This window comes from Eleginops maclovinus, chromosome 8, assembly GCF_036324505.1.
Source record: "Eleginops maclovinus isolate JMC-PN-2008 ecotype Puerto Natales chromosome 8, JC_Emac_rtc_rv5, whole genome shotgun sequence".
NCBI classification, from domain to species: Eukaryota; Metazoa; Chordata; class Actinopteri; order Perciformes; family Eleginopidae; genus Eleginops; species Eleginops maclovinus.
Genome location: NC_086356.1, coordinates 14,425,484 through 14,440,211, shown reverse-complemented (window position 1 = coordinate 14,440,211; position 14,728 = coordinate 14,425,484). Strand labels below are relative to the sequence as shown.

At 41.2% G+C, this 14,728-nt stretch overlaps 1 protein-coding gene across 1 annotated transcript in view; it reads right to left on the bottom strand.

Moving 5' to 3' along the window:
* Window positions 1-5,847: 5,847 nt before the first annotated feature.
* The window catches only part of LOC134868859 (probable E3 ubiquitin-protein ligase HERC1), a 42,487-nt gene continuing 33,606 nt past the window's right edge, over window positions 5,848-14,728 (bottom strand). Inside the window, 21 exon segments of the mRNA XM_063890207.1 lie at window positions 5,848-6,367; window positions 7,079-7,384; window positions 7,937-8,089; window positions 8,179-8,431; window positions 8,533-8,609; window positions 8,714-8,879; window positions 9,056-9,225; window positions 9,363-9,532; window positions 9,625-9,763; window positions 9,866-10,035; window positions 10,868-10,970; window positions 11,485-11,607; window positions 11,706-11,861; window positions 11,956-12,137; window positions 12,291-12,429; window positions 12,529-12,654; window positions 12,766-12,831; window positions 13,382-13,666; window positions 13,748-13,921; window positions 14,221-14,319; window positions 14,482-14,610. Coding sequence (XP_063746277.1) covers window positions 6,182-6,367; window positions 7,079-7,384; window positions 7,937-8,089; window positions 8,179-8,431; window positions 8,533-8,609; window positions 8,714-8,879; window positions 9,056-9,225; window positions 9,363-9,532; window positions 9,625-9,763; window positions 9,866-10,035; window positions 10,868-10,970; window positions 11,485-11,607; window positions 11,706-11,861; window positions 11,956-12,137; window positions 12,291-12,429; window positions 12,529-12,654; window positions 12,766-12,831; window positions 13,382-13,666; window positions 13,748-13,921; window positions 14,221-14,319; window positions 14,482-14,610 — 3,372 coding nt within the window. The 3' untranslated portion in view covers window positions 5,848-6,181.

The following is a 14,728-nucleotide window of genomic DNA, read 5'->3' as shown; positions in this document are numbered from 1 at the left end:
TATATCGTGATGTCATTATGTCATGGAAAGGAGACAAAGGAATCCAAGTAAGGCATTTCAGATGGGGGTGGGACAGAAACTTTGGGATTTGAGCCTTAGCAGACTGTTTACATGCACATTTAGCTATATCACAGGAAAGGAAGAACTCCAAAAAACCGAATAGAGCTTCTAAAGCAGTAAAGTAAAGCTCATGTATTACAGATTCCAGGAAGCAGTTGCAGCATAAGGAGCCTTTCCCTCCTCTAATCAGAGCAAAGCTACACCCCTTGACCAGTTTTGGATCAAATTACAGCTGTGATTCAGCTTTCTCAGCCATGAACACTATTTAAAAAACAGTACTGTTCCACCAATGCACACTGCATGACAACGGAACTCACTCCCTTCAAGACCACATTTAAAATACTGCCAGGCCCATTTCTCTCACCAGGAAAGGACATTGAACATTGAATATATGTAAATCTAATTGATTTCCATCTAAATTCAATGTGTGAAAATACATAATGCTGAAATGATATGCAGATACATATTTTTGGGATTTATTAATGAGTAATATGATACAATTAATACATGGTGAGGTTAGGACCTGAGCTTGGAGGAGATGTTAGAACTGGACCTCTTTGAACTTTAATTAAAAAACCGTCTGATGTACTGCAAGCTCAGGAATGTGATATCTGCACTGAAAATGAAGGATGGCTCGTGAATTGCATGATCATTAATTAAAGTGAATTTTAACATATGCTAGTGTTACTAAGGCTCGGCTCACACTCACTTTCCCTGAATACATGCTGCACTGCCACTCTACTTATGCTGAATTGCTTCCATGTAGTGTGCTAAATTATTATGTCACCCCCTCCCCTTTCTCCTCACAGTGCTGCCGTAATTCATGCAGCATATTTTATAACAAACATGACATCCTAAAGGATTGCTTCCTCGATGTAGGTCAAGGATCAGCATGCAGTCTCTGGTTCCCGAAGCCAATTCCTCTGTTTGTTTTTATGATGCATTAAAAAAGACGGATAAATTAGGAGATACCCATGTGCTTTTCTGAAACCGAGAAACAGTTCTGTGTTAATGACGCTTGAGTGTAAACAAACTACTGTAGGTGGCCTAGTTACAGCGATGACAGCCAAACATTTCTTCTTCTTTTTTCTAAGTTTATGACGCAAATTAAGGCCAGCTGCACATATTTGGCCATAACGACAACATTCCAGTCCAAAGAAAAACATGCGTCAATGTACTCAGGTTTTAAAAGGTGTAATTGGAGTGATTTGACCACATACTGTTTGTCATCCAGTATGTTGTCAGATCGAATAAGCGGAAACAGGGTGAGGGATTAGCTGTCAGTGATGTGCATCATCAGCTATACTGATCTGTGTGTGTGTGTGTGTGTGTGTGTGTGTGTGTGTGTGTGTGTGTGTGTGTGTGTGTGTGTGTGTGTGTGTGTGTGTGTGTATAAATACAGTGGGGCAAAAAAGTATTTAGTCAGCCACCAATTGTGCAAGTTCTCCCATTTAAAAAGATGAGAGAGGCCTGTAATTTTTATCATAGGTATACCTCAACTATGAGAGACAGAATGAGGAAATAAAATCCAGAAAATCACATTGTAGGATTTTTAAAGAATTTATTTTCAAATTACTGTGGAAAATAAGTATTTGGTCAATAACAAAAGTTCATCTCAATACTTTGTTATATACCCTTTGTTGGCAATGACAGAGGTCAAATGTTTTCTGTAAGTCTTCACAAGGTTTTCACACACTGTTGCTGGTATTTTGGCCCATTCCTCCATGCAGATCTCCTCTAAAGCAGTGATGTTTTGGGGCTGTCGCTGGGCAACACGGACTTTCAACTCCCTCCAAAGATTTTCTATGGGGTTGAGATCTGGAGACTGGCTAGGCCACTCCAGGACCTTGAAATGCTTCTTACGAAGCCACTCCTTCGTTGCCCTGGCGGTGTGTTTGGGATCATTGTCATGCTGAAAGACCCAGCCACGCTTCATCTTCAGTGCCCTTGCTGATGGAAGGAGGTTTTCACTCAAAATCTCACGATACATGGCCCCATTCATTCTTTCCTTTACACGGATCAGTCGTCCTGGTCCCTTTGCAGAAAAACAGCCCCAAAGCATGATGTTTCCACCCCCATGCTTCACAGTAGGTATGGTGTTCTTTGGATGCAACTCTTCATTCTTTCTCCTCCAAACACGACGAGTTGAGTTTTTACCAAAAAGTTCTATTTTGGTTTCATCTGACCATATGACATTCTCCCAATCCTTTTCTGGATCATCCAAATGCCCTCTAGCAAACTTCAGACGGGCCTGGACATGTACTGGCTTAAGCAGGGGGACACGTCTGGAACTGCAGGATTTAAGTCCCTGGCGGCGTAGTGTGTTACTGATGGTAGCCTCTGTTACTTTGGTCCCAGCTCTCTGCAGGTCATTCACTAGGTCCCCCCGTGTGGTTCTGGAATTTTTGCTCACCGTTCTTGTGATCATTTTGACCCCACGGGGTGAGATCTTGCGTGGAGCCCCAGATCAAGGGAGATTAGCAGTGGTCTTGTATGTCTTCCATTTTCTAATAATTGCTCCCACAGTTGATTTCTTCACACCAAGCTGATTACCTATTGCAGATTCAGTTTTCCCAGCCTGGTGCAGGTCTACAATTTTGTCTCTGGTCTCCTTTGACAGCTCTTTGGTCTTGGCCATAGTGGAGTTTGGAGTATGACTGTTTGAGGTTGTGGACAGGTGTCTTTTATACTGATAACGAGTTCAAAAAGGTGCCATTAATACAGGTAACGAGTGGAGGACAGAGGAGCCTCTTAAAGAAGAAGTTACAGGTCTGTGAGAGCCAGAAATATATATATGTGTGTGTGTGTGTGTGTGTGTGTGTGTGTGTGTGTGTGTGTGTGTGTGTGTGTGTATTGTCAATGCTCTCTTGAACTTGCTCTGTGCAGCAGTAAATCTAAGCCTAAAGACCACAGTGCCCTCCTGTGGGAATTGGAAGTATTACATATTCATACCCAGCTGTGTGGCCACTTTGATAATGGAAACTAAAGCTAGTCTTATGGTGTGTCATTAAGCTAGTCTTAAGCATTAATCTGCCACTCGTAATTATTTAATACTTAAAGTTTTGCAGCAGCTGGAATTATACGAGTCAATATAAAATAATAGTTTGAAAGGAAAGGTTTACAATCTGTGTCAGTGCTTTATTTCACACTTTGAATTTGAATGAGAAAAATAAATCCTATGAAATTATTGGATAGCTCTGACAATATGCTAATTCAGATGTAGGAAGGATATAATCTGTTCATCTTAAAATCAAGCTACAGCTAATTCCTGTAATTCAAATGGTCATTGCACTGTCTTCTTAACTTTCCTTTTACATGCATTCAGATTCACATAAAGTAAAAGCAGACAGTTCCGCTCAGGGACAGATAATCTATAGGTCTGAATCAGAAAACAATCATGTATTTTTCAAGGAATTATTGTAATTAATGATCTTGTTTGTGGTTGTATTTGTGTGGATTGAACTCCTCAAATGACTCCTGTGCCAAGTGCATTTGCAATATCATTTAATTGAAAACCCCAAAATTCACACCTGCAACAACCCTATGACTTCTGTTTAATTGAGTTTAAACTATTTTAAACAAATTCCTGACATCAGTTTTTTTCTGCCTTGGCCTTGGTAAGTGTATTAAGTTGATAGATGGATGTTATATTTATATATGGCGAGGGCTCTCGTGAAAAAGCCCCCCTCTCTCAGCTGCAGGGCTGCTGACTGCAGGTTGAATTCTGCCTTACTGGCCACTCGGCACGCAGGGAAACAGATGGGTAATAAGGTCACCGCAGACGTACCTCAGGAGAACAGACACGTTGCAGACGCACCAGCTGTGCTGACTCAGGACAACATTAGACTCAGAGGAATTGAATTAAGATCTCTTTTTGTAACAAGGGGAGTTGTTGCTCTGTGTGTTACATGACAAGCTGTTCGGTAAGTGGAAATGTAATAAAGCAGGGTCCAAAAAAAGCTTCTTCCACATGAATACAGACAGAAAAACACATGGTTTACATCCAAAGATGCAACAGTTGTTTCGTCTAAGAGTGGATGTTATAAAGATGACTAGAGCATGTGAACGTTTTTATTTGTTCATTGATGAGTCGGAATTTGCACTTGTATGGTAATCAGCATTTCATGAACAAAAGAGCTGTTTCATTTTCTGTAACACATTGGAAAAGGGATGTATCCTATGTTTTTGCTGTATTTTGTTTTGTTTTCACCAACAGAATGAGGAATAAGAATGAATCATTTTCCCACAAGCAATACACTGGAATACTTTGGTTCCCTTGTACACAAAACACTTCATCAGTTTTCTCCCTATATAGCCTAATTTGGTTTGGTAAGTATGACTGAATACATAATTTATCACAGCTTTTAGTCAGTTTCCCTGGAAATAATAGCTTTTTCCCTGCTGGGCCCATACTACAGGGAAGTAGGTACGTTACTCATATAGTTTGATATACTTTCTATGATAATCATACAATGTTATGATTCTCTAAGTAAACGGGCTATATTGGAGATAGAAAGTGCAACCGCAGGAGTAATATCAAGTATGAGCAGTGGGGTTTAAAAGGTCCTTTAACTTACCTGTTCTCCCTCCCATTTCCTCTTTGGGTGCATTGTTAGTTAGGGTTAGCTATGTTTGCTGTCCCAAGCATGCCCACTTTTAGGCATCGTCCTGCTGTTTTCCCGTTCCATATTCCTCGCAGAAAGATGCTTGATATGCTGAAAGTTTGTTTTTGAACACGTAGGCCACCATTCCGTTCGTACACAAAAAAATGCCAAGCTAGCAGTTAGCCATTAATCACGAAAAGCTACTCGACGTTAAATCCGCTTAATTATTTACTACAATGTGTTAGTTTTGTAATATAATATGCCCCTGTTATTGGGCCCAAAATGTTAATGACTTTTAAATGTGTGATGTAAAGATAAAGGTTCCTGGTAACCATTTTTCCAACTCCTGACAGCTGCTTCTAACAAGTGACAGCGTTACTTGGCAAATAGCCAATCAAATTGCAGTAGGGTCATGATATTATTGCCAACTTTACGCATGCGCATTGCTGTTTTCCCACGCTCCACCACATGACAGCGGAAAGTGCATTAAATTCAGCCACTGCCCTTAAATTGTAGAATAAAAAATACAGCTATGAATGAGGGCATCTTTATAAAGCCACACTTTTATTTAACTGTGGCCATAATACACACTGCACGAAAATGGAACATAATTTAACAATGCATGCTGAAAATGTAAAAAAACGCGGCAAAAAGCAACACGTTTTCCCTAGTTTGTGGAGTATATATTGGAACTAGTCAGTGGTGTTAAAAGAAATTCCTAATTTGTTTTTTTTTTTTTTAATCGACATGACTCAAATATTGTAGAAAGCTCATCATATCAACTGGTAACTTAGCATTATCCTTTTGCCTATTATTTCAATTACATTATTATAATATTTTACACACTTCCTAAAACATTACCACAGCAAGTGTGTCACAGCAGTATGCATCATGTTCTAGTGTCACCTGGAAACTGTTTTCGTCAGGAAGAGCTTCTTGCACCTTTTTTTTCTTATTTAATGCTTTGCTGCAATTGCTGATGTTTCTTAATTTGCTTGTGTTGTGTCAATTTTCATCTGAAGTAAACATTTGCATTCACCTGCTTAATAGAATATCCTCTTGATTTATAATCTGAAATAATGTACATTTTGTGATGTATACGGTTTATTCAGAATACAAACTCATGCAGAGTGAATGTGCGATGCAGAGATTTTAAATAAATACACCAAAATCGTTATTTAAACACTCTTTTATTTTACAATAATACTGCCTGTCTGGGACAGGTCATAAATTATTACATATTTCCAAACAAACAGGCACATTAACTCCTTTATTGTGGCTTATTCACCTATATTTTTTAAAAATCTTGTTCTGTTTCCCTGTAGTTTTTGATTCAGAGTAAGCACTGCAATAATTACAACACCTTGCACAGTTGGAAAACCAAAACTACACATATCTTCAAGTCAACCAACATATAAACAGTACATCACCTTACAGGTTTTGGCGAATAGAAATCTGTGTTCAGTGCATAATGTGCATGGCATGGGAGAAGATACATTCATCACCATCTAGTCGCTTCAGTCCTCGTTGTCGGAGCTGTCCACTGGGTCAGTGTTGTGGGTCAGCATGTAGTTGTCCATGTCGATGGAGGGGCAGTTGTGGATGGAGTAACGCAGGCGTTCAGCGAGGATGGCCTGGCTGGTGTACGGGGGGAGGCGAAACAGGAAGAAGCAGGTCTGCGCAGTTGGGAGGCCGTTTACGGGCTGAAGGAAAATGAGAGAAAAAACATATTGTTGGTACTGTTAACGTGTTTTACCTTGTGATAGTTATTAGTATAACATTGGATAAGATATGAAGGCTTCAGAATTTGAAAAGAATATCATTATTTTTGACTGACTTTGCAATTGCAATATCAATCACAGAATTGAAGGGATTGATCATTTTAGCGTCATAATTCTGCTTATCATTAACAAATATACTAAACGATTATTCCGTAATTTATTTTAGAGCATCTGTACAAAACAAATATGTTTTGATCCTTCTGTGAAATCATTTTGTGGTGAACGTGGTAAAATGGTATTTAAACACATTTGTATCCTTTAACAAATATTGTGCTTCTTGAAATTTGTATATTCACCAGTCTATATTTTCATTTTGAAGGACTGTCTTATATTAGAAATTCTAAATGTATACATATTTTGTTACAGCGGTTAAACAGAAATGAAATACAAAAAATACCATTGACAGAGTATCAATAGAATACACTATGTATCATTTATTTTAAAAAGTTGAAATACACTGTAATAGACCAACAAATTACTAAAAGAAATATAACATAGGATACTGTATACATACATTACACTAAGGTGCAAAGTCGTTAATTTTTTTTTAATTAAAATTGAAATGCAATCAGGTAAAGTGTGAGTAAAATATGTAGAAATTGTTCAGGGTTATTTTTTGAGAAGGGACCTCACCCTATCAACCTTGATGATCTGGAACTTCTGCGTGATATCAGCCGGGTTGGAAGGCAACCTGGACCGGCCGGAGACGAAACGTAGGAAAAGCACTCGCTCCTCATTGGTGAACTCCTCCAAGCTCTGCCAGAACCAGCCAATGAGCTGGTGGCTCTCGGTGATGTCACGGTAACGCACCAGCTTCTTCAGCATCTCGACTGAGACCTCTGGCAGGCCACACACCAGCTGCTCCAGCTGCTGAGCTGTCAGCAGGGAGAGGAGGGGCACAGGGATGATGGTGGACATGCCCTCTCTGACTGCTGCCACCTGGACAACAGAACAACAGCGCTTTGATACTTCTGAGGCGAGAAAAAGGGCACAACAAACAGTCTGTGTCGTGAGCACTAATGGAAACTGGTCGCCACGCTGGGTGTTTAAAATGGATGAGCATCAGATACAGTAGAGGGAAAGGCCCACCAATGTTTTTACTGTACTGCATTATATATATATTCTTTCTCATACTGTCTGTCTGAATTTATCGATTCACCCTGTGTCTGACATGCTGTTTTCTGAGCTTGTCTCTTTAGGCCCCACTTCCAAAAATGACGGTGCTCCTTCGCAAAGGTAGTAATCAGGCAGTTGGTGGAGATACTCAAATTGTAGAGGGATATTATATTCATGTTTCAGAAATCGTTTTTCTGATCTAGCAGACCACAGAGAAATAACGCACTGGGTTGCCTTTCACAGTTTGTGAATTGGTAGGCACTCCAGATACCCAAATGTGTGGTTTCAAGCACTGAAAAGTGAGTTTTTGTCATGATATGTACCTGTTAACAGGTCTGTTATCTACATCATGTCCAACATGTCAACCCTTCATACCTGTGAATCCATCTCATGCAGCCTGTAGTCCATTGCTCTCTCCACATATTCAGTCCTGTTGGCGAAGGTCAGGGCGATGTTTTGACCTCCAGGAACAACAGGTACCAGCCTTCCCTCTGCACTGTGGGCCATGAATGTGTCCAATGGGATCATCTTTAGAGGTAGAAATAGCAAGAGGTTAGTATAGAAAAAGGGAAATTGAAAATGTTCTCTGCAACAAGATGATTTGTAGAACATCTCACCACATGGAAGTTATCCTCAGTGATTCCACTGTTTTCCAGGTGGAGGATGCCTTGGAGGGTGCGGTATGTGAGTAGATCCACCTCCTCCAGGTCCGCCCCTCCTAATGGCATGGAGCAGAGCTGTTTCCACACCCAAGGAGCCAGATGCAAGTCCAGAGGTTTCTTAGTGCGGATGGCTACAGCCATGAGGATGCCAAGGAACCGAAACTGGACCATGTGATCCTCTGAGAGAGCAGCTGGGTTCAAGAAGAACCTGTGGGGTACACAGCAAATGCCAGAAGTTAAGTTTGTTTTTGAAAATGGGAGTTTTTTTCCTCTATAAATGTTACTTTGTCTATCAAAAGACAACTTTACCTGTCAGTGTTGCTGCCCACATCAGCAAAGCTGTTGGGAGTATGAATCAGAAGATCCACAACACCAGACTGTAACTCCTGGTGAAAACACATTATTGTAATCACTTTACAAAAAAAAAGCACTGAATAATCCAGGCCGGTTCATCTCTGTTGAGACCTTGTGTGTGTGGTTTACGTCCTACCTGGCACATCTCAGTGATGGTGTCATCAAACACTCCTCCGGCATCGTCCGCTCCCTCTCCGACAAGTTTGACCTTCCAGGCTCGTGATGGCAGCCGCAGCTCTAGGGGATTCAGACTCACCACTTGCTTTGCGATCTGCACAAAGATAGGCTTGCTCGAACGCCCTCTGTGGGAGACATCAATCACAGATAAAACAAAAAAAAATGCAACAAAAACAACTTAGGTGTCAGACATAAGTCCTCAAATGCAAAATATGCCCGGCCAGTCGGTCAGATTTGTTCTTTTTTTTGTTCAGAGACATTCACATTCTACCATCAGACTGAATATCATGCTCATCCTTACCTGGTGGAAATCCGTTTCACAGTGATCTGTGGCCCATATGTTTTGCCCTGGGTCATTGTCCTGCCAATGGAGCGTACTAGAGGCAGAGTGTTGACCTTGGGTGATAGAAGACCTCTGAGATCACCTCTAATGATGGCTGTCGTCCCTGAACTATAGCGTGATGTGGACACCTGGATAGAGTGAAGGACAGGGAATTTAAAAAAAGGGCAAGAATGACAGCTGGGCGCAAAGACGACAAACAAGCAGCCGCTGCAGGAAGTACATATTTTAGCATACTCAAAAGGCAAAAAATGGTATCAACGTTTACCGGTTTCTTGGTGTCCAGGTTGAGCAGCCGCCAGGACTTGTACATGAGATCAGAAAAGTGGTAGAGTACCCTGAGGCGCATGCTGAGGACATGAGGGCTGCAGTCTTTGAGCGTGTTGTATTGGGGGGGGACTGCCTGGGGAAGGCCTAGCTGGAAACTTCCAGAGGCACCTGGAGAGGAAGGTGACAAATTAAGTCCCAGGTGTATTTCCATAAATCATAGGTGCCATGATGAAAGAGTATTTGTAGGACGGAGTGTGTACCTGAGTTTTTCAGCGAGGTAGAGGGGGTGGTCCATGCTGCGCTGTGGCAGCGGCCGCCGGAGATCTGCCTTATGTTTTTCCCCTGGAGGCTGGTTATGAGCGTGGGTTCCTTCACCAGGTTGGAGTGTCCAAGGCCGAGCTGTAACACACACAGTTATAATAATGCTCCTGATATGCAGTGATGATCAATCTGCAGATGGATGAAGGGTCAAGCTTTTAATAGAGGATGTTGGTTGCATACCTGTCCGTCACTGTTGCAGCCCCAGGCGTAGACGTCTCCAGTGGAGGAGAGGGCCAGCACATGTTCACAGCCCACAGCAATGTCTTCAATAAACAGTCCCTCCAGAGACGGCACCACCTGGGGGCAGGATTTATTCTTCAGCATGGAGTCCGGCAGGCCAATCAGACGCTCTGAGAGATGAACAGAGGGAAGAGTTCTTAGGCACGGGCATCAATACATCATACTTTATTAGTTGTTTTACATTCCGTCTCAATAATATATTCTGCAAAGTGAGTCAAGAAAATGCAGTGAGTTCAGAAGGGTAGAAGTGGAAGTATAAAGGAGAATAAAATGGGAATACCCAGGTACAAGTAACATGAGAAGAAGAGAATAAGGAACCCTTAATCTGCTCCATAGCTTCACTCTGATAACTGGATTTAAACCACACTGTACATTTTACATTTATATTCCATTTAATGTTCCATACCTTACACATTTAATGTATATATAATATCCTGCTTTATTTTTTTTTTGTTTATATTTTGTGTCGTTTTTTCTCCGACATGCATATTTTTTACTTTATTTTTCATTATTATTTTTTTAATTTAATGCTATTTTATTTCTATGGTAATATACAATGCCTTGTCTTTTTGTTGCTGCAACGCAAACATTTCCGAAACTGGGATCAATTAAGTACATCTATCTATCTATCTATCTATCTATCTATCTATCTATCTATCTATCTATCTATCTATCTATCTATTCATCGTCCCACAGAGGGGAAGATTAAGTATAAAATACTTGAGTAAATGTACTTTTTACCCCACCAATGTTAACATAAAGACATTTCATTTATTTTTTCCAACTCTTGTAAATGAATGTTTAATGACAGCAGTTGTGTAGTATAGTGTTTGTATTAGATTATAATACAATGAATTACTACCTATGTGTGAAACTTTTCCATCATTGAGACAAAAGTAAATGGAGACAGTACAATAACAATATATTCACAGTAAAACATACCTTGTCCAAATGTGTAAACATGTCCATCACAGGCCAACGCCACGGAGAACTGCGTTCCACAACAGACCTTCTTAATCCCTTTGTTGCACAGCTGCTCCACTTTCTGGAAAAAGCAAAAGCCAAAAATAATTATTCATCTAAAATACAGGAAAGCACTGGTAAAATAAGTCAACAGAGACCTAAAACAATGGATACAAAAGAGAGAAGGACCGATCAGGATTATTGTTTTGAGTTTGACGATTTTCTATTTATTTATTTTTTTGGTTTACCTGTAAAGATTATTTGATTATTATTATTATTATTATTAATAATAATTTTGATTTGTACAGAGAGGATGAATGAATGATGAACTGAACTCTGTATGACTCTCGATTAGCAATGTTTGCTACAGGGGGTAGGACTAGAAAAGCTTTCATGCTTCTTCTAGCCCCTTTTGAACATGAACTTTGTTATTTAAACTTTGTGAAATATTTGTTAACATGTTCAATAAATTGACTTAATAAAAAAAAGAATATCAAGCTTTACTTTGGTATTGCCCACAACCAGGCACATATATTCCCATTGTCCACCTTTTGCGGATCCCTTAATCTGAATGCTTTGTCACTGTTGTCACTCACCTGAGGGTAGTATTTGGCTGTAGAGGAACCTGTTCCCAGTTTGCCGTAATCCCCATCTCCAAACGCCCACACAACCATGCCATCGAGGGACAGCACCAGTGTGTGCTTCAGACCACATGACACCTGAGGAAGGTAACCAAGATAGTTTGATGAGCTTACTACGTACATTTCACTGTCTCTCCAAAGGAGTTACATTTAAACGCACACAGTTCATTTCTTACCTGCCCCACATGATATCCCTCAAGCGCAGCCACCCTCTCAGGCAGCATCTTGTTGGATGTTGACCTTTGACCCAGACGGCCAGATTCACCGCTGCCAAAGGTGAACAGTTTCCCATCTACTGTGACCACAGCTGAGTGCCGGAAACCACAAGCAAGCTGGGAACGGAAGGTAAATCCAGTTGAATTCATGTATCACTTTACTCTTTTAGAACTTTATCCTGTACCATAGGAGAGGACGTTTTATCTCTACCTGAACGACCTCTTCCCCTTGTAAGGCCTCTATCTGTTTGGGTCTCCTCTGCCTTTCACTGTTACCGTGGCCCAGTTTTCCAAAATCCCCATCACCCCAACTGAACACCTCCCCGGTCTCAGTCAGGGCCATGGAGTGTCCGTCAGAGCCGCAGGACGTCACCAGCTGAGTCACCACGTACCCTGCACACAGAGCAAGAGTCAGTAACTTGTTCAACTCACAATAGAGAGAAAACAAAATAAAAAGAGGCTAGTAGAAGCTAACTGTTGTGGTTAATCAACATTGTTGGGGGCAAGAATGACAGTATCCAAAAGTAGAACAACCCTGACTTGTACCTTGGAAAGCAGAGATGATAGTGGGGACGTAGAGGTCATCAGAATTCCCCTGGCCCAGTCTGCCATACTGTCCTTCTCCTACAGCCAGGACTGTCCCATTGGACTGGACCAGGAAGGAACAGTTCTGTCCACACACAACCTGAAGGACAAAGAAAGAACACCCAACGAAGGGAAAAATGAGACAACAGTACAGTAGTATCAAGGGCATAGTCAGTGTCCTGGGGGGAAAAGTTGTTACCTGTTGTGTCTGTAGCAGAGTGGGAGCAAGGGTGGGCATCATCAGGTTGGTTCCCATTCCTGCCAGCTGTCCGTAACGTCCGTTCCCCCACAAGTACACCTCACTCTTCCCCCCCAGCTGCCAGTCCTGAGGAACACAAACAGTATAACACTCTGCAGCCAAACAAATAGTGAACACAGACGGCAAATAAAGAGACATTTTATCATCATTTTGTTTTGAAGATGTCTAAGGTGTTACCTCTGGTCTGGTAGTGGCCCATGACATCAGCTGTTCATCCATCCTGAAGCTCCACTTGCTATTGTCCTAGAAGATAGAGATGTCTCTAAATACATGCCAATAATATGGGAAACTTGTGTTTATTGTGGCTAATTTAGATTCCTGAAACACATCAAACCTTTTTATAAAAGAAACACATTCCTAACACAAGGAGAAGAATAAAATCACTCAATTGTGCCTTACTCAGTATTTAGAGTCAAGGTAGTTGCAAAGATAAAAAAAACTGGGACTTATTCTTCTCTTATCATGCCTTAAATAAATGGATAATCACATATTGTAGCAGCTTTGAAATTTAGATGCAGGTGCTGAACCAAATTCCAGTTTTAAGCCACAACAAAGGCTAACATGTGGCCTGCAACGGACCAGCTAATGCTTGTTTTTGCTTGCAGATTAAAAAAAGATGTCTTTGTTACTCATTTATTGCTGGAAGCCCAAAGCGGCCTGTTAAGAGTGAATTACATTCATAGAAAAGTGAATTTAATCAGCTTTTTTATTCTGAATCCCATATTGAGCATACAATCATAAATTAGCACAGACACATTATCCCTCCACACACTTGGCAGAAATAACTACTCACTAGTGCCTTGGTGATCTCAGTGGCATCCACCTCTTGCAACTCTGAAAGACTGAAGGATTCTGGGAAGGCCGTACCGCTGGCAATCGCCTCAGCGCTGCGGACGGTGGTGGCATAAGTGGCGAGCCAGATCCACTCCGACGGGCAGGAGTGGGCATCAGGACTGCTGTGGTGTGGAGGGCGAGGGTAACGGCACAGATGTTTCTCTAAGGACAATCCCACCGTCAGGGAGGCCAGGCTCTGCAGGAAGGCACTGTGGACCAGCTGATCACCCGCTGCCACGTGCGTCTGCGAAATGTAAAATTCTAAATCACATCCCAGCCCCACAAAACAACAAACAATGAAACTTTAAAGGGTAGTTTCAGTGACCTTCTCGTAATTGTACTGCGCCTGCAACAGCAATGGCAGCCTCTCCAGGAAGACGGCGAAACAAGGGGCCCGATTTAGACCCAGGATGTTCTGGCTTCTGAGGACCATACGACAGGAAGCTAGCACGTGATTCTGACTGATCCAGTCTGGAGTGCAGCAGATCAGCAACACATCCTGGAAGAGAACGACAACCAAACTGTAAAGCAATACAGGCAAATGGTTTAATCTACCACAATTAGGATACTTTTTACATCTGCTCTTATAAAATACAACTTGGAATTAGTATATAATAGTTAGAAAAAGAAGTGTACATTCAGTCTTTCCTGAAGGAGCGGTTCCACATTTGGAAAGTCAGATGGGAAGAGTAATACCATGTTTGATAAGAAGGTAAAACCATGACACAGTTAGCTTATATTAGCATAAAAAACATGAAACAAGCCTTTGAAATTGATGTTATGAGTGATCCGAATTACCTTTGACCTCCCAAAGCAAACAGCCACACCCAGGTTTGGTATCCAGGTAGTACTGACTACTGAACCCAGACCTGTAACAGTCTGCAAGACTGAACCATCCTGTAAGATTCAAAAGGAAGCAAGAGGATTAAATCACTGAATTAGACCTCTGACCGTTTTGTTTTTTTAGAATTATAAGCAACAATTGTGTAACTGTCAGCAAATGTAAGTGATATTTGCACTGGCTTCAATTAGAGCAGGTGGTTTATGTTGTTTTCTGACCTGTAAAGACCAGATGTTGAGCAGTCCCCCTATCCCTCCAGAAACCAGAGCCAGTCCACTTGAACAAAATGAAAGGGACTTCACTGCTGTGATGTGGCCTTGCAGCACGAACACACTCTTTGCACTCTCCTGCTGTAAAAAGAAACAAAACTGGATGATAAAGATGCTAAATCAGAGCCACAAAACAGAACTCAAGACAAACTGGCCATAAAAGGTATATATGTTAATAAAAGAAGGGCTACAAAAA